The sequence below is a fragment of the Epithele typhae genome, assembly GCF_022376455.1.
Source record: "Epithele typhae strain CBS 203.58 chromosome Unknown BXZ73scaffold_153, whole genome shotgun sequence".
NCBI classification, from domain to species: Eukaryota; Fungi; Basidiomycota; class Agaricomycetes; order Polyporales; family Epitheliaceae; genus Epithele; species Epithele typhae.
The window spans coordinates 25,118-48,593 of NW_025954344.1; the positions used below are offsets into that span (position 1 = coordinate 25,118).

General features: G+C 56.0%; 9 protein-coding genes across 9 annotated transcripts; 3 read left to right on the forward strand and 6 right to left on the reverse strand.

Moving 5' to 3' along the window:
* Nucleotides 1-308: 308 nt before the first annotated feature.
* On the reverse strand, nucleotides 309-1,046 carry BXZ73DRAFT_10563 (uncharacterized protein; the record flags this gene model as incomplete). The annotated part of the gene is made up of 1 exon (XM_048016333.1): nucleotides 309-1,046. A coding segment is annotated over one exon (738 nt), but the record flags the coding sequence as incomplete, so codon positions are not given.
* A 158-nt stretch (nucleotides 1,047-1,204) lies between these two features.
* Nucleotides 1,205-1,630, reverse strand: BXZ73DRAFT_57398 (uncharacterized protein; the record flags this gene model as incomplete). Its single annotated transcript, XM_048021574.1, has 1 exon — nucleotides 1,205-1,630. One exon carries the CDS (start codon nucleotides 1,628-1,630, stop codon nucleotides 1,205-1,207), a length of 426 nt encoding a protein of 141 aa, XP_047871220.1.
* A 33-nt stretch (nucleotides 1,631-1,663) lies between these two features.
* Nucleotides 1,664-2,986, reverse strand: BXZ73DRAFT_2249 (uncharacterized protein; the record flags this gene model as incomplete). The annotated part of the gene is made up of 1 exon (XM_048017652.1): nucleotides 1,664-2,986. A coding segment is annotated over one exon (1,323 nt), but the record flags the coding sequence as incomplete, so codon positions are not given.
* An 88-nt stretch (nucleotides 2,987-3,074) lies between these two features.
* BXZ73DRAFT_6978 (uncharacterized protein) lies at nucleotides 3,075-4,007 on the reverse strand (the record flags this gene model as incomplete). The annotated part of the gene is made up of 1 exon (XM_048021779.1): nucleotides 3,075-4,007. A coding segment is annotated over one exon (933 nt), but the record flags the coding sequence as incomplete, so codon positions are not given.
* Nucleotides 4,008-7,255: 3,248 nt separating this feature from the next.
* Nucleotides 7,256-7,861, reverse strand: BXZ73DRAFT_108303 (uncharacterized protein; the record flags this gene model as incomplete). The annotated part of the gene is made up of 2 exons (XM_048017124.1): nucleotides 7,256-7,628; nucleotides 7,704-7,861. The coding sequence occupies 2 exons, from the start codon at nucleotides 7,859-7,861 to the stop codon at nucleotides 7,256-7,258; spliced, it is 531 nt and encodes a 176-aa protein (XP_047871223.1).
* A 3,289-nt stretch (nucleotides 7,862-11,150) lies between these two features.
* On the forward strand, nucleotides 11,151-12,306 carry BXZ73DRAFT_57401 (uncharacterized protein; the record flags this gene model as incomplete). Its single annotated transcript, XM_048021576.1, has 4 exons — nucleotides 11,151-11,372; nucleotides 11,423-11,579; nucleotides 11,632-11,978; nucleotides 12,043-12,306. Coding segments are annotated over 4 exons (990 nt in total), but the record flags the coding sequence as incomplete, so codon positions are not given.
* Nucleotides 12,307-15,888: 3,582 nt separating this feature from the next.
* BXZ73DRAFT_83022 (uncharacterized protein) lies at nucleotides 15,889-17,534 on the forward strand (the record flags this gene model as incomplete). Its single annotated transcript, XM_048023840.1, has 4 exons — nucleotides 15,889-16,786; nucleotides 16,861-16,959; nucleotides 17,008-17,073; nucleotides 17,134-17,534. The coding sequence occupies 4 exons, from the start codon at nucleotides 15,889-15,891 to the stop codon at nucleotides 17,532-17,534; spliced, it is 1,464 nt and encodes a 487-aa protein (XP_047871225.1).
* A 1,648-nt stretch (nucleotides 17,535-19,182) lies between these two features.
* BXZ73DRAFT_83023 (uncharacterized protein) lies at nucleotides 19,183-19,523 on the reverse strand (the record flags this gene model as incomplete). Its single annotated transcript, XM_048023841.1, has 2 exons — nucleotides 19,183-19,304; nucleotides 19,343-19,523. The coding sequence occupies 2 exons, from the start codon at nucleotides 19,521-19,523 to the stop codon at nucleotides 19,183-19,185; spliced, it is 303 nt and encodes a 100-aa protein (XP_047871226.1).
* Nucleotides 19,524-21,009: 1,486 nt separating this feature from the next.
* BXZ73DRAFT_83024 (uncharacterized protein) lies at nucleotides 21,010-21,350 on the forward strand (the record flags this gene model as incomplete). The annotated part of the gene is made up of 2 exons (XM_048023842.1): nucleotides 21,010-21,190; nucleotides 21,229-21,350. 2 exons carry the CDS (start codon nucleotides 21,010-21,012, stop codon nucleotides 21,348-21,350), a joined length of 303 nt encoding a protein of 100 aa, XP_047871227.1.
* Between the last annotated feature and the right edge of the window lie 2,126 nt (nucleotides 21,351-23,476).

A 23,476-nucleotide genomic window follows, 5' to 3' on the forward strand; every position in this document is an offset into this window, starting at 1 on the left:
AAAGGAAGGAAAAATAGCGCGGGACTCGGGCGCCCAGCCTCGTCGGCTCTGGCGCCCCGGAACGCGAAGATGGGATTTTGTTTTCCGACGGATGGGTAAAGGCTAAGGAGAAAATGATTCGAAAGATGGAAGGAGGGAAAGAGAGGTTCTGTGGCACTGAGGTGCGCCTTTTGATGTTACAGGGGTGGAACAGTTGCCGTCTCGGTGGTGGCCCTCGGAGGATGCGCAACGGTCATGAGGGTGTGCAGGATGACGGGGTTCTTGCGGATGTATCGTTGCCATGTGTCTGACGACCAACGTCCGAGGCCCTGAATGATGGGTCCGGGAACACCAGCGATCGCGAGGGCCGTGGCTCCGCCGGCGCGCATAGAGTGGCCAGAGACGCCATCGCGGGGGAAGATCGAGTGTAAGCGGTGACAAAACCAACTTCGGGTTGGTACAGAGCCGTTCGCGCGAAGCCAGAGCTCGATTTGGAACGGGAAGAGGATGTCGCGGGCTTGGAGGTAGGTCAGGACGATAGCCACGGGGTCAGGGCCGCGAGCGATGAGATTGCGGAGGACGATGTGATCGCCCTCAAAAGCGCGGTCGGATTTGTGTGTGGGTAGGGTAAAAGAGATGGTGCTAGGCCCGTCACTCATGGAGAGGGAGTTACGACGTGTGATCTTGCGCAGGCTACGTAGCTCTAGCTTGTCCGGGGCGACCATGTCTCCGAGACGCAGGAGGCAGTGAAACCCTGTGAATAAGAGCGCCATAAAGAGGCGGTCGTCGTACGAGCTGGGGGGGTGCATTGTTATTGCTTGCTGCAGGTCTGTCCACTCGAGGGCTGGTTTGCGGTGGATGGGTTTGCTTCGCATACGCATGCAGCCATGGAGCGTGCGCGTGACGAGCGGTTCGCGTCGTATCTGCCGAACGTTCGGGAAGTAGGTTTCAAGTTGGCTGCAGATGCCGGATAGATACGAGGTGATAGAGCGGGGTTCGATGTGATAAGACATGTAGACGATGTAGAAGGAGAAGGAGTCGACAGTGGGGGTGTAAGGGAACTGGTGAGCGTCGCAAAAAGCCAGATAGGAGTTGAGGTGGGAGGAGTATGTCGAGTGAGTGCTGGAGTCCAGAGCGTTGCTACATGCCAAGGCACGTTCACTGTATAGCCGCTCGATCGTCCACGGCTCCCGCAGGGGTTGCCGTGAACGATGGGGTTGCAGAGTCATGACCGGAAACCCCCCAGCGCATCTCGTGGGGGTGTAAATGTGACAATGTCGAGGTGGGGGTCGAGGGCGTAGGCCCGAGCCAGCTGGCCGCGAGAGAGGGCGTCTGCAACAGGGTTGTGCTCACCCGGAATATGGTCGATGCGGTAGGAACACTTGCAGGCTAGCAAGATGTCGACAGCGGAGGTGAGAATTGGGTTCATGTCCGGTGAAGCGGACAGTGTGGTGAACATGGAGACCGAGTTGGCACTGTCTGTGAGGATGGCTAGACGGCGGATAGAACGGCCAGCGGCGCGCCATCTTGGGAGGCGGTGAATTGCGGAGCAGATGGTGAGGGACTCGGTGGCGAAACTGTGAGACGGCGGGATCTGCGGGGGAAGGGGGGAGACGAGGCCGAGATGCCGCCATGGGAAGTAGATGCCCATGCCTGCTCCGGAGGCGTCGGTGATAACAAGCTCGTCTTCGGAGGAAAGCTCGTCGAGGTCAGCTGGTGTCCAGGCCTCAGTCGCGAGAATGCGGATCCCAGGAAGAGTTTGAATGTGGCGAAGAAACCACTGGAGGTCTCGCACAATGCCGTTGTTAATGAAAGCTTTCGCGTGAGGCTGCGATTTGCCAGAGATCTTGTCGTAGATATTGGCAAGACAGGGGCGGAGGAGGGGGAAGACATTGAGCGACCAGCTGATGTGCCCGGCAAGAGCTTGGAAGTCGTGGATAGTGCGGCGTCGGTGTGCGTCCGAAGAGAAAGAAACGAACTTCTCGATGGCGGTGATAAGGTTCAATTTCCTGTCTTCGGGAAAGGTGAAAGAGAAATCGTCGACGTCGACGAGAAAACCAATGTATGGCAGCTGTGGGCCCCAAAGCTGCTTCCGGCGGTCGTAAGGAATCCCGAGCTCATCGTAGAGTGAAAGGAGGCGAGCAAGAGGCGATGGGATGTGCTGCTGAAAAGGTTCAAACCATTGGAGGTCGTCCTGTGGGGAGCCAGACGCGCTGTCATCGACATAGTTCGATATGCGGTGTACGCTCCGCTTCTTCTCAGCAATCCATATCACGAGGGAGTTGAACGCCTGCCAACACTTCAGGGAGCCACGGTGACCGAACGGGAGGTTGCGGTCAACATGCCGGAGGTGGTCGATAGTGTTGATCTGTAGCAGCTGCTGCTGCGGGGCGACGGGGAGGTTGCGATAGGCGTGCGCTACATCTGACTTCCACAGCAGTAACGATACGTCAGGGAAGTCAGCCGCTACCTGCCGGAGGGAGTCTCCGAGAGCAGGCACACCGTCGAGGACGGTACCTCTGATGGACTCGGGAGGGACGAGTGAGTTGACGGAGTATTTCCCATACGAAAGGTGATTGATTAGGCGGAACTTGTCGGAGTTGGGTTTTGGGATCGCGAAGAGGGGCATGGCAACCATCCCAGGGAGAAGATCGTGACCGAAGGCAGGAGACCAACGGTCTGCGAAGACTTCTTCGTCTCGTTGCTCTCGGAGAAAAACCTGGGCTTTCTCATCGCGAGGTGGTGAGCCAGCGGCATCCCAAGTCGATGGATAGGTCGGTGGTTTTTCTTCTGTATAGGGCCAGAAGCCGTAACGGAGACTTCTGATTACTGAGCGCACAAAAGGTTGGTTGGGATGGTCGGACAGAAGCTCGGCAAAGCGGTCGACTTTGATAGGGGTTACAATTTTGAATAAATCGGGACGGGAAGTGATGGTCGCGGAGGCAATGGGATCAACAAGGTAGGACACTGGCGGGGACGGAAGGGGAGGGTGCGTAAGAGAGACGTCGGAGAAACGGTGCCTTGGAGCCGCGCGGTCGCCCCACGCGATGCCACGAAGGTAGCGCGGGACCGCGACTGTCTGCGGACGATCAGGCCGCTTGCGAAGGGCATTGGGACCTGGTATGGGCGCCGCGGCAGGCGGAACAGACGTGCTTGTATTTGCACGGGGACTCGTGAGACAGATTCTTGTTGAAACGGCGACAGATGTCGTCTGATGAGCCCCGACTACCGGCGGAGCCTTCGTTGGTTCCTCGGCTGGAGTTTGCTCTGCTTCGTCGTGATCCTGAGCCGGAGAACACGGTTTGCAGGACGTTCGCGCCTCCGGAATCCGTGAACTGGATGCGGAGGTCGTTGAACTCATAGGTGTCTGAGAACAGAAGCTGCCGATTGAGGGCGACACGCTTGCGCACGGCGCGGTCATAGTCGAGGACGCGATTGCTGAGGGAACTGTGAAGAGAGGCGAACTGGCCGGTGATGTGCTTGCCATAGGCGGCGCAGACAGGAGCGAGTTCCGGAAGGACGGCAGAGTAGGCGGCACTGGCTTCCTGCCACGCGATGAGCCAGTCTCCGCAGCCTTTGACGGTTTTGGAAGGTCGAGACGTTCCCAGAGAGATCTCGACGCCTTCGGAGAACTTGTGTTTCTGCTTCTCATCGGGTGATGTTGAGTATCGTCCACTGAAGACCTGGTCGAGGTCGACAGTTCGGCCTCGAAGGATGTTCTCCCATTCCGAGATGGGGAGCTCGGGGATCCCTGGAGTGTTAAGGAGGTCTGTGAGGGTGGTCTTGATGTCTCGCGCGAACATACGGTACTGCTTCTCAAGACGTTTGACGATGGGCGACACTTTGGTGACAGTGAGCGGAGGGTTGATGACCCAGGCGAAGGTCGATCTGTCGACAGGCTTCGACTTCTTTCGATCCGGCTCCTCTTCATCGGACGAGGAGTCGCCGTCGCGGTACCGAAGTGCGCGCTTTGCTCTGCGAGATGGTCCTCCTGATCCAGGTTCAGGGGTTCCGACAGCGTTGTCCTCGTCAGGTCGCACAGCGGAGATGTAAGCCTTTCGGCGAGGGTGCGGTGAGGCGACGTGTGTGGTCCGTGGTCCTCCATCCTCTTCCTCTTCCTCGGAGCTCGACGACTCGTCGTTATCATCTCCGCCGCAGGGAGGTTGACGACCGGCTCGGAAGCGTCCTCCGGAGCGGGAATCCCGAGTTGTGCTGCTCGTTGCATCGAGTCGTTTCTCTTGGTCAACAAGGTCGAGGCTCCTAGAGAATCCTTGAAGAGCATTCTCGATGTCCCCTTCAAGAAGACCGAGTTGTTCGGCGATAGGGCAGAAGAAACGGCTGAAGGCGATGATAGCCTTGTCTCGAGAGAAGGCGTGGTCCCGGTATTTGGATAACGTCTCTTCAGTGAACTCACGGACTCGGGCTTGGGCTCGCTGAGCCTCATCTCCAGTAAGGCAGGACCTGGGCGAGGTTGCAGCCTTTCCAGCAGAGGTAGACGGTCCCCTGACTGATTGTTCATTGGGCATGGGTGATTCGACAGATGGGAACAGAGTGATTGTATAGTTCGAAAAATGCTCGACTCGCGTCTGGCAGCAGCACGGAAGGTGTCAGCAAGACGGGACGAGCGCGAGGGAGCCAGGCCTGCTCACCTGGCAGCAGCACGGAAAGGTTGGGCTAGCACGGAGCCGCCTCGCGCCCTTCGACGTCTGCCCGGTGAGAGGGGCTCATGCCGCGTGTGCCGCAGGCTCATCGGGCGACCGTCAGGGGTCGTGGACCCGGGCTGTAGCGTGGGGCAGAGAGGCGTCGGAACGCAGGGCGTCATGGCGCGCGCGCGCCTCGGAGGCACACGGTGGTGCGCGCGTGCGCGCGCGAATTTCCCGGAGGGTGCGCAGCTGCTAGGTGAGCATAGCGAGCTCTAGGACGAAACGTCGCGGTGACGTGTTGGTCCGTGCTGGTCGAAACGGAGGTGAGCGGCACCGTCGTCCGCGCTCGTCCGGTTGAGTACGGGCTGGTTGATTAGAAGAAACTGCACAGCCAATAATGACATTTATTCAGTGCGCTCAGGGCGCTAAGGATGCTGTTAACAGTTAAGCGTTGCAGGTTGGACATCTTTCAAAACTGTGAGGACCACTCGGACCTTTAAGGACTGCTTATACGGAGGTCAGGTGTCGTCGTACCCGGGCACACCGTCCTTTGCAGGAGGAAAACGTATATATTGGACATCTACACAAGTATAGCAGACCATAACTCCTGGTCACTAACACAGCGCACATGTGAACTACGCAACATACGCTCAGGGAAAGAGAACCACATCTGGGGCAAAAGTTGGGCTCTCAAGCCGCGCAAATGACGTGCCCACAACACCTCGAGTCGTGTGGCTTGCAGTCAGGAGAGCTGCGCACCCGGTTCAGATGGATTGAAACCGCACAGCGGGTGGTCATTCGCCTACACGATCCTCGTCGGGGCACGGTTCCAGCTAGCGCGAATGGGTCCGCCTCTGCCAAGTGCTTTTGAAGCCGAATGCAAACACGAGCTGACGGCAGCAGCCCGAGGCTTAGCTTGTCGTGCCCGAGTGCGTGTTCAGCTACAAAACGTCGGCGGCGTCAACCCTCAGCGCGTTCAATTTCAAGTTGTTTCGAGGACTGGACGCACGGTTGACCGCCCGATTGGGTGCCTTTTGATCTTGGCGACGTTGACGAAGATGGCGGAGCAGCCGATGAACGCGCCTCCAGGAAGTTGAGCTCACGCACAGAACTCCGTTGATGACGCGTGCGCCGTACGCTAGACGAATGGAGCCGCCCGAGAGCAGACCGCAGAAGCAGGAATGCGATCGTCGAGATGAGGACGGGGTGCATGCGCAAGAGAGGGCCCCGGGGGTAAACATACCTGGAGGTCGTGGTAAGGGCTGAGGTATAGATTCTTGTGGTCGAGAACGACAGTGACGGTGTCCGCGCCTTCATCCTCGACGTACTTATACACCTGCACCGGCGACCGAGCAGCGCCACGAACTCGCCCACATTGAGCTCCACACGCGCCGTGGAATCCTCCCAGAAAGACGCCGCCGCGAGCCCTTCCGCGTTCTGCAAGCCCTTGCCGCTGGCCTTTGGCACCTTGTCATATGTACCGCGGGTGAGGTGGAGGAACGGCTTCGAGAAGGCAAAAGGGTATTAATAACATGGTTTGAGTCGTTAGAAGGGCGTCAAGGCGGAGGAGAGGATAATGCGAGGTCAGCATGATGGGACATTCAATCAAAAACACACCAGTGTTTCGGCTAGTGGCTTGTAGTAGGACCATAAACCATGCGGCCTTAGCAGCGGTGCATGGAGGGCGTCTGTATTGGAATATTGAAAGTCGATTTTGAAACTTTGAGGGGTGAGGTGCCGGGGTGACGAGAATATAAAGATAAGCACAAAGCTCACAAAGCAGAGGTACGGTTTTGCACTACAAAGTTCTTCAGAAAGAGGCTTGAAAGGCGCGGGGAAAAGTTCTTTGAGAACGGGTCAGAACGTGGACGCGAAGGCGAAAGTCGGGGAACAAACGGTGAGGAGTGGACTTCGAGATGCGAGACAGAGGGTCACGGAAGAGGATGAGTACTTACGTACCTGATCGAGCCCAGCAGTGGGAGCTGTCTCGTCGTCAGCAGGTGGAGAGTGAGTTGTGGCAAAGTGCACGTAGCCTGGTATGGGCCATTTGAACTCGTCCTGACTGGCCTGCTTCTCCGCTCGTGCTTCCGTGTGCCTGCCTTTCAGCGATGACAACACCTCATTTTCGAGTGAAGCATCCTCATAATCTCACTCTCATAATGTCTCACACCTGACGCTCTACCCACGCGGGTAGAGAGGACGTGTTCCGAGATATGAGGCGTACCGAGCAATACCCCCTCAACGACTTCCGACGACCCCGGAAGCCGGGGCGGCCTCCTGTGGAGCTCAGGTCTCGCAGTGTTCAGTTGCAATCGCAGAGCAAGCCGCTCACTCGTAGAAGAGATAGCAGCACGTTAGAATCGGGAACAGAGGCTGATAGAGCTCATGAACTTCGTCAGCACGTCGGGGTCCCGGAAAGCTAAGACGTCTCTTAACATTACTTCTCGTACGTAGTGTCATGGTTTCGCACAAGAGATGTTCGCTGAACGCATCACCACTTTATCTCACCCGGCCGACCCTCAAGCTCCCGCAGCTGGCTCCCCACCGCGACCACCATCCCATAATGCGCTCGTACGCCGTCTTCTCGTATTCGGCGTACCGCGTGGGGGCGTCAAGCTCCTCGTAGTGTGTCTTCACACGGGGTCTTTGCGGCCGCAGTTGGCATCGAGGACAGCGCGCTGGGTCAAGGTTGTAAGCGCGACTGCGGCATTGGCATACCAAGAGCGTTTGTTGTCGACGACGTCCGTCCCGATCTTGCCGACGGCGTAGTCAAGGAAGTCGTCCAGCACGTGGGCATACTCAGCACGTGGGCGTACTCGCCCAGAGGATGGACTCTGAGGGCGCGGAAGGGCGGCCGGAGAAGCCGGACTGGGGGATGCTGCAGAAGCAGCGACGGGGAGGTAGATGGAGTAGTAGGCGGTCTTGAAGATGAGCATGAGGGAGGCGTAGAATGTAGGAGACGGCCTCGACGTGGTACCGGTACGAGTGGTCGCGGTGGGCGATGGCCTGGTCTACCCCGAGGGAAAATTTTTGGAGCCGCGCATCAGCGAGGATTGCGGGGATCAAGAGAATCCGACGCACCAGCCCCAAAGGACTCCCCATCGGTGAGCGCGCTTCGGGTCCGAGAACCTCCGCGAATCGAGGACGGAAGGGAGGAAGACGGCGAGTAGACGGGCGCATTTGGGGGCCGCGGAAGAGGCGACGAGATTGGCTGCCGGCAGTCGTAAAACGAGCGGCATGGTCGTGCAGTGGCGTCGCTCGCCCCGCGCTGCGTCTTCCTAACAGCCCATCGCCCGTTTCCTGATCGGGAGCCTCGCGTCAATGGAGCCGTCGGGAAGTGCAGATGGTCTCGGCCTGTTTCGTTGCGGAAAGGGCGGACCCGACGGTGCTTGTAAAGTCGGACGGCAGATTGTGGCGCTGCCAGTACTCCATCTCGTGCTCGACGCGAGGCTTCAGCACCGCCCACGCGATCTCATGCAAGATCGCGCCTCCGAAACAAAGGGTCCGGTCCGGTCGAATGCAACAGAAAAATTGAGGAGAGAGCCGGATGTTGGCGACGCGGCTCGCGGGATATGGTCTGTTCCCATCTACTAAAGTCTGGCTCCGCCCTTGAGTCAGGCATCGGCGCCACTGGACGAATGCAAACAACAGGCTGGTGTCGGGATGAGCTCGGAAAAAGGCTGCGTCGATAACGGTATGAATGGACGTGCAGAGGGACGGGAAGGTAACTGACCTGTAGATACGAAGCTTGGTTTTTACTGAATGCGCGTTTGACGCTTGGCGGGCTGGTTCGATCATTCGTGTGACGAGCCAACCAAGCTTCGGATCGGGCCGAAACGTGTAAGACGGAAGGATGGAGGAGGGAGGAGGGAGAGAGCCACACCGATGCGAGACAACGACAGGACGACAGGTAGGCCGCGCGGCGTGAAGGCAAATCCAGCCTGCGGGCGCGGAAAGCGTCAGACGAGCGAGCGGCGGGTAGAGGATGTGAACTCACGTAGTCTATTCCCAAGGGAAATAGGAAACGCAACTTCAGCGGCACATACACACACGCGTGCTTCCGATCGCCCGCTGCCTGACGTCGTTGACGGCGTTGAGCCTCGGCCGGTGGCGGGCGGGGCGTGTGCAGAGACGACGCCGGGGGTGCCAAATAACGAGGGCCGCGGCGGGGTCCAACAGGGGTGGCGGAATGCGCGGATGGTCCGTTTTATAGGAGATGCTTGGGCGTCACGAGGAGACGAAGGGTGCTAGTTGGGCGTGGTGCACGCGACTGGATAAACTCGCTGTAGTACTGCCGCGGTGCTGGGCAGACCAAATGGCAAGGGCATCGGCCGAGGACCGCCGTGATTGAAGGGGAATCTTCTTCGAAGTCTAGTGGGCAAGCGGAGGCAGAGTATAGATTGGCAGACATGGGCGCGAGGATGGAGAGGGGAAGGACGGAGCAAGAATTGCTCTGCGGATGATCGGCAGGCGCGACTGACATAGAGGGCAGTGGGGCAGAAGACGGCATAGCGTTCACTGGAGGCGACCTTGATGGTACTGACGATGCGCGCAGATGACTTGTTCTCTGGGGTCGAGGACATTCCTACGATGCCTCCCGATGGAGCATTTGCGATTGGGGCTTCGTGCCACTCTTCCATGTTGACGACAATGCCGTCGCACGTGGTCGGGGACGACAGCGACAGCGTCTGGTCAGGATTGTGGCAGGGGACCGTGAAGAACAGGCCGAGCGTCCTTAGCGCATAACACGCGCCATGCTCTGGACGCCAAGTAACGCCCTCCGCGACGCCCCTCGAGATCTTGGCTTGGACGCGCGATGAGAGAGTGCCCGAAGACCCGAGGGCAAAATAACGCACCATATGCCAGGTGATCCGTCTCCTTCCCTCTTGCGGTGCGGCTCGAGCTCTTCTTCCCGCTCGCCCGAAAATGCACCAGGATGCCGCCAATGAAATCGTCAGGTATCTCATAGACTGGGCACTACAGGATCTCCCAAGCAGGTCTTCCAAGCCAGAGGATCAGCGCACGACTTGTCTACGCGCCAAAATCCGTACGCTCGGGCGGCCCTAACCTCTACGAGAAGAATGAGTGACAAGAATCGCAGTGGCTGAGAGACGTTGGCGAGACTTGCGTCGCTGGGCATGTTGGTGGGCACTGGGAATGAAGGAAGGAAGAACTCACGGAGTAGAAGAGTAACTGAGCCCTAGGTCCTGGGGCGTCGTCCGATGGTATTGCATGCCCGGTCGCGCGAGGTGGAAGGATGCGGATGGTGCGCGACGCGCGGAGAAGGCCATGATGGTGGGATGAAGGAGGTATGCGCTCCGCCGCCACCGTCTCATCCCGCGAGCGCCTCAGAAGCGCGCGTTGTGGTCGTCCCGCGGCACAAGTCTTCGCTGCCGCGGACGAGTGTCTCTCAATCTTGTCCTCGACCGCTCTTGGTGCCGTTCCCCCGTTGCCCCCCGTTTCCTATCACAGGCTCTGTCAACCTTCTTTTCGCCGCTGCAGCCATCATTCCCAATATCTATGTCCGGGATGCAAGATGCTCCATGCGCCCTCAAGAGCATTTATCGCGCTGTCTCTATGTGTATGGACTGTCACCGAGTGCTCCCCACTCTTCGTAAACTAGGAAAATCCAAGAAAACCGAGCAGCATCGCAAGTTGAAGCTGGAGTTGCATGACTCCTGCCGTTTCTTACGTACGTTCTCATTCTTGTTCTCGAATTTGCGGAAATATCAAGTTGGGACAGATCTCCGAAGTATTGTCGATGGAGAGCTGTCGTTCTGCAACTATGATCCTCCGTTTTCTCCTTCATTCCCGCAACCCAGCTATCGACGTGTCTTCAATCGAAAACTGGACCGGGCGACATACGACGCGCAGATAGTGAGTACGGTCCGTTTATCCTTCCCTCAGTTGGATAACAGCGTCGATAGGGAGTTGCTGCCGAGTATCTGCTTCCACTGCTAAGTGGGGAGCGAGAACACATCCTTGGCAAGAACGTGCTTTTCCGCAAACCCGCGGTCCACCACAGAGTCACATGCGGTACGTTTGATTCAATAAATCTGCACGGTTCAGCTTGATGGCCTAATTGTGAACAGATGGGTGCTCTAGTGATATATTCACCCATGCTTGGTTCTGTGCTGTATGCGGGGCTGAGCTTTGTGGGGAATGTTTTGAAGTGTTAGCGCATACATCCGCAGATGTGAGTCAGATTGCTTTTAGTTTGCCTGATCTCTAATTTACCAACTCTGGTGGAGTTCTTGGACGCGGTTCTATGCACTAGTGAAGATCTTTTGGCCCACACTCAAGCCACATTTCGTCCCATGACGAGATTCTCAGAGGTAGAGTTAGATGACATCATTCTGCAAATGAGTGAGATTGTTGCGGCAAGGTGCGTTCATTAAGCATCCTTCTGGCGGGGCCATCTCATGAGCCCATTTCAGATCTGGTCAGAGCGAGTGTGCACGGCCAGGAAGGTCTCCTGGCGATGCTATTGGCATCCCGGTATTCCAGGACGATCTGCTTGATTCGCGTCTCTTTCTTGCATCCTGGGGACGTAATGTCCCTGTGATTGTTAAAGGCCTCACTAACATCCAGGGATCTTGGCATCCTGATGTGTTCATTCAAGAATGTGGCAGTGAACAGGTGACGCCTATTGACTGTGCCACTGACTGTGACGTGGAGGCTCCATGCACAATTGCTGAGTACTTCCATGCTTTCAAGGAAGGTCAGTTTGAGAGCCCACGTAAACTCAAGGTCGGCTTGCTCGTTTATTGCATGACATAACATATTGATCGTTTGCAAAGGATTGGCCTCCAGCAGATCATTTCCAGACAAAGCTCCCTCAGTTCCATGAGAGCTTCGGACTTGCGGTTCCACAAGGTGCTTGTGATGTGGCTTTGCTGTCCGGTGTACAAAACCTTGCCATTTGGTACCCTCTGAATGGCAATCCGCCGGATCTAGGTGAGTGATTTAGGCATTTTATTGTTTTTGGCAGAGCTGACTGCATTTGTAGGCCCAAAAATGTACATTGCGACCGGCGATCCTCATAACTCCTACGGCACGACAAAACTACACCTGGACGTCACCGATGCAGTCAATATCCTCACCTACGCCCCCAATCCCTCTGAACCTGCAGCACTCTGGCATCTCTTCCCTCCAGAGAGTCTTTCTCGTCTCCGACAGTACCTGCTAGATGATGGTCACTGGTCAGCAGCACAAGGGGACCCTATACACTGTCAAAAGACTTATATCAGTGAGGATATGTGTAAGGCCCTGCAATCACGGTATGGGGTTCAGGCAGTTAGGATTGAGCAACATCTCTCCGATGCTGTTTTCATCCCAGCCGGATGGGCTCATCAGGTTTGTTGCGTCAAAATCCTTTGCTATTCAATGTTTCTCAATCTCACTCTCTGGATGCTGGCAGGTACTTAACGTCCAGAACGCGATCAAAATTGCCTGCGACTTTGTGTCCATTCAAAACCTTGGCGTCACCGTTAGCCTCATGGCTGAACAGCGGGCACATCGCATCCAGAGTGGCGGACATGGTCAAGATGTCTTGCAGCTTAGCACGCTCATGTGGCACACGTGGCGAGCCCTGACGACTTTCCCTCAGTCGTTATTGTCGTCGACAACAAAAATTAGGGACAGCGATGATCGGGTGGGGAATGGTCCACAGCTTAAGGATTAAAGAATCACGGCTAATGCGTATCATCTCAATTAGCCAGGAGCTCAAGACATATCCGATATGCATTCCGACGACAACATGTGCTCTGGCAGTATGGGCGAGGGATTGTCGGGCCCACCTCATCATGAGAACGGTGGGATCACCAGCCCTCGATTGCACACCAATAGTAAGAAGGAGGGCGTCATTCCCAATGCTCGCGATCTTCGCTGCTTTATTCCTGGATGCACAAAAATGCGGCTCCATCGGGCGGGTCTTCTGTGCCATCTGTAAGTCGTTCCACTATCCTTCAATTTGTTTCTGACAGAGCGCAAACTCAAGGCGGGATCTGCACAAGGAAGTACTCGTCGAGAAGGACATGAGAAATTTGCTGCGAAGGAAAGTTTATCAGTCGACGGATCACTTCCTATCGGCCTTGAGGGGGTACCTCAAGCCTTATGCCCGGCGCTTCCTGGACATAACGCGTCGCTGATCGAGTCTGAGGTACACATAATGAGGTACACATATTGATTAAAAATAGTGTTGCATATGCACAATGGGACGCTTTTGTGTGGAAGAACGGGATTGAGAGACACTCGTCCGCGGCAGCGAAGACTTGTGCCGCGGGACGACCACAACGCGCGCTTCTGAGGCGCTCGCGGGATGAGACGGTGGCGGCGGAGCGCATACCTCCTTCATCCCACCATCATGGCCTTCTCCGCGCGTCGCGCACCATCCGCATCCTTCCACCTCGCGCGACCGGGCATGCAATACCATCGGACGACGCCCCGGGACCGACGGCAGACGCTTTGCGTTCTGTTCTGACCTCCCACCGGGACTCGGAGGGCAGACGGTATGGAGGCTCGGCCACCACCTGAAACCTCGTGAACGAGATCCCGGACCAGGGCCACGACAAGACGGCAATATGGAGATGGCAGAACGCGGCGGAAGAGGGCCGATGACGAGACGCGGACGGCAACCAGGTGCGTCGTCTTTTGAATCCTTGACCGGCGGGCGCTGACGTCAATCTAGGCTTTAGCCATCCGCCCCAACTTGGCCCGTACTCGTCCACGTACCATCAGACGCGTTGAGGATATCGTTGGCACAAACGACACCGGGTCTTCTCCATCCATACGCCCACGGTACCGTCGTCCCCGTGCGTTTAGTTTCTTTCTTTCTCGGTGATGGTCGCGTTGCTGACGTAGTTCGTGTCAAGGCCGAGTGATGAGTCGTTTGGGGACGATTCGTCGCTCTCCAGGTTGACAGGGAAAGGCTTCGGCAGATGACTCAAAGATCATCTGCAAAGCAAGCAGCTGGTTGGATGCGGTGAATCAGGCCTCAAGTCCCGCTGGTCGTCAAGCGCAACCACGGACGAACCCGCGGATGAACCGCTGCTCTGACAGGAGCGCACCCTCGATGACCTCTACGTTACCCTCGCTGAGGTCAAGCATCCGGGCGTTGATTCCTCCCAGCAAGGCTGTCGAGTTGGAGAACGTCGTACTCCGCAGGACAACGTTGTCGAGTCGACCCGCCCGAGGACGACGTTGCCGCCGAACCTCGGCCGTTCAATCACCTGCATCTGCGCCCACACGGCCCCAATCAGTCGTCGGACGACGGACGGAGTCCAGTGCAACCGCTGCCTCTCGCGGTCCCGAGGCGCGTGGGCAGCGAACGGCGGCTCATGCCCGTTCTATGACCGCCATCGCTGGAACGGGACGATTCGCAAGAAGCCCTCCTGGTTCTGCTCCTGCCTACCCAAGACCCTCCATCGCGTGCTCACGGGCCAGCCCACGCCGGCGTGGACGAAGGAGCACCGGCGTCTCAAGTTCGTATTCGCCTGGAACCTGGACGAGGACCGGCTCGACCGCGCTCGATGCGTTTGCGGCGTGCGCACACCCAGGCTACTCAACTTCCTGTAGGTCTAGTGCGAGCTTTGCCAGAAGCTGCGCCATGACGACCGCGTGTTCTTGCCGTGGGATATTCCTGTGTTGCGTGCGGAAGAACAGGCAATACGCCTTCTCGGAGGTACGCGTGAAGCACGTCGGTAAGTACCGCCAAGGTTTGTTCATGGATGGGTACTCAAAGTATGGCGCATTCCAGACAGCGCCGACCCGGCTGGAGACCTCGAGTAAGGACGTTACATATCAGCGACCGGCTCCTCCGGTGTGTAGCTGTTTCTATACGTGCGTGCGACCTACAGTTGACAATGGACATCTCTAGTCACCATCCCCCTGCGATTCCCATGCCGATCCGCAAGGAGGAATCTCCTCTCGACATATCGGCGTTCAGCCGAAGGACGAAGCGACCATGGTGGCTCGCGTGGGCATCGCCAGCGCCGTCCTGCATTGCGCCGGCTTCGGGTACCCGGCCGCCAGCTCTTCGATGCGCCGTCCCTATGTGCTGCAAGAGTTGGTCGGCGTCCTCGTGCGACGACCTGTCGCTTTGAAGGCCCGCACGGAACGCTCGACCGCGTCTGCGGCTTCGATCATGGCGCCCAAGGTCACGGCAGCCCCGTAAGAAGCGCAAGCCACAAGAACCACAAGCAAGCTCCGCGGCCCCATCATTCTCCACGCCGGCGCCTTCCAAGTCCCTTCTCCCTTACCGCCACCATACCCACAATGCGCGCTCGGACCTTACGTTCAGGGCTGAAGCTCCGCGAACGCGTACTCAGCATGGATGATGCACTCCGTGTCCCTCGTGTTCCAACGATTGGCCTTGAAGACGGCGTCGTCCGATATCGCCTGTTTGTGAAAGCCGAACCCCCTACCTCAACGCCAGTACAAGTGCGCCTCATGCCCGTAGGTTTCCCGGCCCTGACCCCGAGGCGATTTGGGCTGATGCCACGGCCTTCACAGAACACGACGAACGGAGCGCGTGATGCTGGAATTTTCGCATCACTGCGCCTACCTTCGCAGACTCGCATGCAGGGCGATCGCAAGCTGGTGAGTACGGGATTCATTCGCGCTAACTGTTGCTAGCGCCTTACTGCCTTCCCTTCTTCCGTTCCGCCCCTTTGCGTGCCGCAGGGATAAATGTCTCTGCCTGTCCTGCAGTCCTCAGGGCGATGACACGACGTCCCTGGGCCGGTCTGCCGAGTGGCGGCCACGAACTTTGAGCTACTGAGGCCCCCCTCTGCCGCCTGCAGCTGAAGACACCGGACTTCCCAAAGTTGCGACAGACGGCGCGCCTGCACAGCGTTTTCGGTCGGACGCTCCCCGCTGTATTGAGGGCGCTTTGGATTGCAAATTTTTTAGTCCCGACGAACGGCGACGTTGCAACAATTCACAAAAACGGCTACATTCGGGCGCGAGCGACCTGGCGAGCAAGTCAAATTGACACAAGAGCGCCGTCGCTCGTGCTCCGCCCGTGGAGACGGGCTACGAGAGTGTGGCGACTCGTGCGGTCACACATGCTCTTGAACCACCCGCCTTTCTCTACGACTCTCCGGGGTCCTGTGTCTGCCTCGACGAGTATGCAGAGCTCACCTTCAAGCTGAGGTACGTCTTGCCATTGATTTTGTATAAGTAGATGTGCTGAGAGACTCCATCCTCCACCCTCCCTCTGCTCGGAATCTTCGCCTGCTTTTTTCAAACGACCCCACCCACCATCATGGCTCGTCGCCGTGGTCCCCAAGCCCAGCCCCCGCCACCATCGTCCAACTCTCGACAAACCCGGAGTCGTGCCCGTCTTGAAGACGATCCCACCTCCATACCCGCAACCGCACCAGCACCCATACCCATACCCGCTGCTGTCCCTGCCCCTGCGCCCACGCCCGCTGCTGTCCCCACGCTCGCTGCTGTCCCCGCGCCTGCTATCCTCGCCCCCGCGCCTGTGCCCGCTCGCGCCCGTGCTGCTGTCTCTGCAGCCGGCGTTGGCGTCGACGCCGCCCCTTGCAAGCCCAAGGCTCGCCGTGCGCGGAAAAAACCCTCCGACAACCCCCCTCTTGCATCACCCTCGCCTGCCTCTGCCCCCGCCCCCGCCCCCGCCCCCGCCAGTGCCGTTGCCGACCCCGTTGTTGCCTCTCCTCATCCCCCCAAGGCCCCCGCTGCTGTATCCTCTTCTCTCGCTATACCCGTCGGCCCCACCGCTGTCAAGCAGAAGCCTCGTAGTACGCAGGGAGACCCTTCCGGCCGACGCGTACTGGCTCATTCCGAATCATCGAAGCCGTCAACTTCCCCCAACATCCCCGCTGATATTGGACTGGCCTCCGTTCAGCAGGCTACTCCCTTAGGTACAGCAGGCCTCAGAGGCCCTGTCACTCCCCACCCTACTTCTCCCGACAAGGAGGCTGCAAACACCTTGGCGACATCTCTCGCTCGGCATGAGACAGGAGAGATCGCCGTCTATCTTGCTGCGCAGCCCGAGGCAGTGCTCGCTGACCGGGCAGGGCCAGCCGACAATCCAACGGCGGCTCCAACCACCACGAGCGCACTGCCTGCTGCCTTTATTACTTCCAAGCCACCGATGCAGCCTAGCCCCACGAAACTCGTGTCCAGATACCCCAATGGTGCTGTGGGGCATGTATAGCGTACCGGTATGTCTTCCTGTGTTACTTCAACGCTTTTTACTCAAACCCAGTAGGACCCCAGATACCGATGCTCCAAGCCTTGCTGGAAAATGAAGGCCATGCGGGTGAGGGCTCGATGCATGTTTTCCACTCTAAGAGCTTGGGCTACGACGGTATGTTTATTCCGCTCTCTACCCATCCATGTCTCATTCCTGTGCCAGGGTTAGAAGATGCAGCTCTGCAAGATAGTCCGAGGCAGATGAAGGCTCTTAAAGCTTGGTCCCTTGGTATGTTATGGTTTATCACGCCTTACATTAGCGTAGTTCACCTGCTAATTCACCTCATAGCCTCCAAATCCTCTGCTCCGCGCAGGGACTTCTTACTCCCCCATGGCGATGAGGATGGCGACGCCGAACAAAGCTCTCCAACCAAGCGTCGTACACAGTGGAAGCATACCAAAAGCACCGCTGCTGCCCTCCCCACACCTGCTGTTCAAGCCATGAGGCCTGCTGCCACCACCGCCCTCACAAACTCTAGCACTGCTTTCATGCGCTCCGCCGTCCCTGACGTCTCCTTGCACCCCTCCACCCTCGCTGTCTCTGGTGGCACCCATGCTGCTATCGTCGCCTCTGCCACCCCTGCCACTACCACCACCTCCTCCACCAGTGATATCCATGTTGGCAGACCCCCTTCCCCCTCTGTAGCCGTCGGTAACGGCGGTACGACCCCGTCATGTTGCCGTCGGTAACGGCCATACGAGCTCGTACGAGCTCCGGTCGTGTAGACCGTCGGTAACGGTCGTACGAGCTCCGGTAGTGTAGCTGTCGGTAACGGTCGTACGAGCGGTGGTGGAGAAGTAATATACAATGCCAAATGTATCATTCTGGCTGTCGTTTGCGTGCCTTGAGGTCCTCTAGTGTGCTACATACGCGCAAGAACATCCCGCAGCCCCAGGGAAGCCAATACCAGGCTGATATAGCAGGGGATGCTGGTTCCGGTAGTGGCACGTCCCACTGCGTACATTGTGCCCTACTGCGCCGTACGTTTCGGTAATGCGTTCGCTACGTTCCCCTGGGTCGTACGAGCTCGGAACAGTCGTTTTTATCCCCGTGCGTGCTGTGGTTGGCCCGGGGCATTGAAAACACTGCCCAGACTCGTACGAGCCTGTAGCCGTCTGTCACGGTCGTACGAGGCACCTCCGGTGTGCACCCGGAATATTGCGGTAATGGATTCGGCAGATGCGCGCGAGTGCACTGAACGCAGCGCACTCAATTTCGTTGCGATGCGTGCCATGGTTGGCCTGGGGTAACAAAAACGCTGCCTAGGCTCGTACGAGCCTGTAGCCGTCTGTCACGGTCGTACGAGGCACCTCCGGTGTGCACCCGGAATATTGCGGTAACGGATTCGGCTTATGCGCGCGAGTGCACTGAACGCAGCGCACACAATTCCATTGCCGTGTGTGTTGTGGTTACAGAGGGAGAGTCAGAACAGTGCTCAGGCTCGTACGAGCCTGTACCCTGTCTCAGACAGTCGTACGAGTACCTCCAGGAGAGCGGACACCCGGAGATCTCGGCAATGCATGGCGTGCATTGCCGAAGGTTACCGGAACACGGTGCACTTTGTTTCGTCGCTTTGCACACTGTATTTAAGGCAGGAGAGTCGAAACAGTGTGCAGGCTCGTACGAGCCTGTACCCTGTGTGAGACGGTCGTACGAGTTGTTCCCTGGTGAACCTCGTTTTTTTTGTTGATGCTTTCGGTAGATGCGCACGGATAAGCTGAGAATACCGAACTCAATTTCATTGCTGTACCTGGTGTAGTTAAGGAGGTATTGTCGAAACAGTGTGCAGACTCGTACGAGCCTGTACCCCGTCTGGAACGGTCGCACGAGGTGCTCCTGGTGGGTATCAAAAATTTCCGGTAATGCATGCAATGCATTGCCAGAGATCACTGGAACACAGCGCACTTTGTTTTATTGCTGTGCGTGGCATGGTTAAGGTGGCGGAATTGAAACACTACAGAAGCTCGTACGAGCTTGTACCCTGTTTGAGACGGTCGTACGAGTTGTCCCCTGGTGAACATGGATTTTTTCGGTAATGGGTTCGGTAGATGCGCACGGGTGTGCCGAGAATAGCGCACTTAATTTTAGTGCTGTATATGCTCTGGTTGTGGCAGCGGAGTTCAAACAGTGCAAACACTTGTACAAGGTGTCCTCCGGTAAACACCCACTTTTTCCGGCAGTGCATTCATTACCGAGATTCCGGCAGTCCCTCCATTACCGAGTGTTTGGTCATCTGTGTGTATTACCACTCTCACAACCGAGGTTTTGACCACCTGTGCATATTACCGCTCTCACTGCCGAGTTTTTGATTGCCTGTATTCATTACCGAGTTTTTGATCACCTCCGGACTTCAATGCCGAGTTTTTGACCACCGGTATCCATTGCTCGTCCTTCCGACTCCTCATTACCGAGTTTTTGGACACCTCCAGCCTTCAATGCCGAGTTTTTATTACTGAGGTCTGTAATCCCGGTGCTCACTGCCAGTGCTCTCGCTGACCTCTGGCCTTCAATGCCGAGGTTTGAATACCGAGATCGGTAATCCCGGTGCTCACTGTTGGTCCTCCGGCCTTCAATACCGAGTTTTTGTTACCGAGGTCGGCAATTGTGCTACCAGTGGTGCTCACTGTCTCAAACAGCGAGCTCACTGTCAGACACAGTGAGCTCAACATGTTACCCATCTCTGTATCTGTCCCTCATTTTTTTGGAATGCACCTCTGCATCACATCTGAATGTATTGCAGCACATTACAGCATATTTATATGAGTTGGTCTGCCTGTACTGAACACCTTCTACCTGAGAAGTCACCCTTCACAGCAGCATGTGTAGATGTTATTTCACCTCGCTGTTTTTTGGATCAGGGAGGAGCATGCAAGAGCTGTGGGTTTGCAAATTTGGAGGGCAGTAGCTGCAAAAGTGAGAGAACAGTGTGGTATGATATTTTAAAATGACATACCACACACAGAAATGGGATGGGAGTGTATCACATTCCGAACACCTGGATATATTCATAGACGATATTATGAATGCAATGCAGAAGAGAGCGCACAGAAATCAGGATTTCTGGTGAAGATACAAGATATGTGTGGAAAGTGGAAGTTCTGAGAAAACACGACATGCATAAGTTCATGTGCAGACATGATATCAACATGCTGTTTGCTGCATCACAATTGGGTACTATTGGGGTGCTCAGATCGGAATTTCCAAGCTTATCGGTGATGAGATGTATATGGGGCATCATATGTCATTATTTCATGACATACAGTATCCTGACACAGCATATGCTCCGATTAGAATGCGAAAACATGGAATAGAACAGGGTAGAGCATAGCTATCCAACGCAGAAGAGACCTTGAAAAACGGTTGAGAATCAGTGGAGATGTGCAAGGTGAGCCAGAAGTGTGGTTTATGCTGAATGTGCTCCAACCACGCTTTCCACTCCAACCACACTTCTGGCTCACCTTGCACATCTCCACTGATTCTCAACCGTTTTTCAAGGTCTCTTCTGCGTTGGATAGCTATGCTCTACCCTGTTCTATTCCATGTTTTCGCATTCTAATCGGAGCATATGCTGTGTCAGGATACTGTATGTCATGAAATAATGACATATGATGCCCCATATACATCTCATCACCGATAAGCTTGGAAATTCCGATCTGAGCACCCCAATAGTACCCAATTGTGATGCAGCAAACAGCATGTTGATATCATGTCTGCACATGAACTTATGCATGTCGTGTTTTCTCAGAACTTCCACTTTCCACACATATCTTGTATCTTCACCGAAATCCTGATTTCTGTGCGCTCTCTTCTGCATTGCATTCATAATATCGTCTATGAATATATCCAGGTGTTCGGAATGTGATACACTCCCATCCCATTTCTGTGTGTGGTATGTCATTTTAAAATATCATACCACACTGTTCTCTCACTTTTGCAGCTACTGCCCTCCAAATTTGCAAACCCACAGCTCTTGCATGCTCCTCCCTGATCCAAAAAACAGCGAGGTGAAATAACATCTACACATGCTGCTGTGAAGGGTGACTTCTCAGGTAGAAGGTGTTCAGTACAGGCAGACCAACTCATATAAATATGCTGTAATGTGCTGCAATACATTCAGATGTGATGCAGAGGTGCATTCCAAAAAAATGAGGGACAGATACAGAGATGGGTAACATGTTGAGCTCACTGTGTCTGACAGTGAGCTCGCTGTTTGAGACAGTGAGCACCACTGGTAGCACAATTGCCGACCTCGGTAACAAAAACTCGGTATTGAAGGCCGGAGGACCAACAGTGAGCACCGGGATTACCGATCTCGGTATTCAAACCTCGGCATTGAAGGCCAGAGGTCAGCGAGAGCACTGGCAGTGAGCACCGGGATTACAGACCTCAGTAATAAAAACTCGGCATTGAAGGCTGGAGGTGTCCAAAAACTCGGTAATGAGGAGTCGGAAGGACGAGCAATGGATACCGGTGGTCAAAAACTCGGCATTGAAGTCCGGAGGTGATCAAAAACTCGGTAATGAATACAGGCAATCAAAAACTCGGCAGTGAGAGCGGTAATATGCACAGGTGGTCAAAACCTCGGTTGTGAGAGTGGTAATACACACAGATGACCAAACACTCGGTAATGGAGGGACTGCCGGAATCTCGGTAATGAATGCACTGCCGGAAAAAGTGGGTGTTTACCGGAGGACACCTTGTACAAGTGTTTGCACTGTTTGAACTCCGCTGCCACAACCAGAGCATATACAGCACTAAAATTAAGTGCGCTATTCTCGGCACACCCGTGCGCATCTACCGAACCCATTACCGAAAAAATCCATGTTCACCAGGGGACAACTCGTACGACCGTCTCAAACAGGGTACAAGCTCGTACGAGCTTCTGTAGTGTTTCAATTCCGCCACCTTAACCATGCCACGCACAGCAATAAAACAAAGTGCGCTGTGTTCCAGTGATCTCTGGCAATGCATTGCATGCATTACCGGAAATTTTTGATACCCACCAGGAGCACCTCGTGCGACCGTTCCAGACGGGGTACAGGCTCGTACGAGTCTGCACACTGTTTCGACAATACCTCCTTAACTACACCAGGTACAGCAATGAAATTGAGTTCGGTATTCTCAGCTTATCCGTGCGCATCTACCGAAAGCATCAACAAAAAAAACGAGGTTCACCAGGGAACAACTCGTACGACCGTCTCACACAGGGTACAGGCTCGTACGAGCCTGCACACTGTTTCGACTCTCCTGCCTTAAATACAGTGTGCAAAGCGACGAAACAAAGTGCACCGTGTTCCGGTAACCTTCGGCAATGCACGCCATGCATTGCCGAGATCTCCGGGTGTCCGCTCTCCTGGAGGTACTCGTACGACTGTCTGAGACAGGGTACAGGCTCGTACGAGCCTGAGCACTGTTCTGACTCTCCCTCTGTAACCACAACACACACGGCAATGGAATTGTGTGCGCTGCGTTCAGTGCACTCGCGCGCATAAGCCGAATCCGTTACCGCAATATTCCGGGTGCACACCGGAGGTGCCTCGTACGACCGTGACAGACGGCTACAGGCTCGTACGAGCCTAGGCAGCGTTTTTGTTACCCCAGGCCAACCATGGCACGCATCGCAACGAAATTGAGTGCGCTGCGTTCAGTGCACTCGCGCGCATCTGCCGAATCCATTACCGCAATATTCCGGGTGCACACCGGAGGTGCCTCGTACGACCGTGACAGACGGCTACAGGCTCGTACGAGTCTGGGCAGTGTTTTCAATGCCCCGGGCCAACCACAGCACGCACGGGGATAAAAACGACTGTTCCGAGCTCGTACGACCCAGGGGAACGTAGCGAACGCATTACCGAAACGTACGGCGCAGTAGGGCACAATGTACGCAGTGGGACGTGCCACTACCGGAGCCGGCGTCCCCTGCTGTATCAGCCCGGTATTGGCTTCCCAGGGGCTGTAGAATATCGTTTTCATTGTTGTTGTACCAATTACAATGTACTAGGGTATGTAGAAGAGTTGGAAAAGCACTAAGCTATCAAGGGGAACTACCTGCCCCCCACATCTCGTACGACCGTTACTGACGGCTACATTACCGGAGCTCGTACGAGCTCGTATGGCCGTTACCGACGGCAACGCGGGCACCTCGTATGGGCGTTACCGACGGGCTACAGCACTGCCACCGAGTGGTTGGCACTCTTGTTAACCCTGCTGCGGACACCCGTTCATGCGCCAACCCTATCTTACCCTTCTCCGGTGACGAGAGCCAAGAGAACTTTGACCTAAACGTCTCAGACTCTGACAATGAAGAGGGCAACGAAGATGCACACGGCACCCCCACCAACGCCTTCGCTCCTGCTGCTGCTAAAATAGCTGCCAACCTCTCCGCCACTGCTGCCAAACCAGCTGATGTGATTGCTGATGCTGCCGCCCTCGACATCGCGGTCATTGATGCAAGCTGTCCTGGAGGGCTTGATAAGGAACTTGAGAAGAGGAAGGATGATACAAAGCCGTTTTTCCGCCATGAGGCTAGCGAGAAGAGGTACTATTGCAAGTTCCTGGACTGCACGTAAGCCGTTGCGTTCTGCTCAATTGATAGCCAAGCTGACCACACGTCAGCTTCTACAACGGAGAG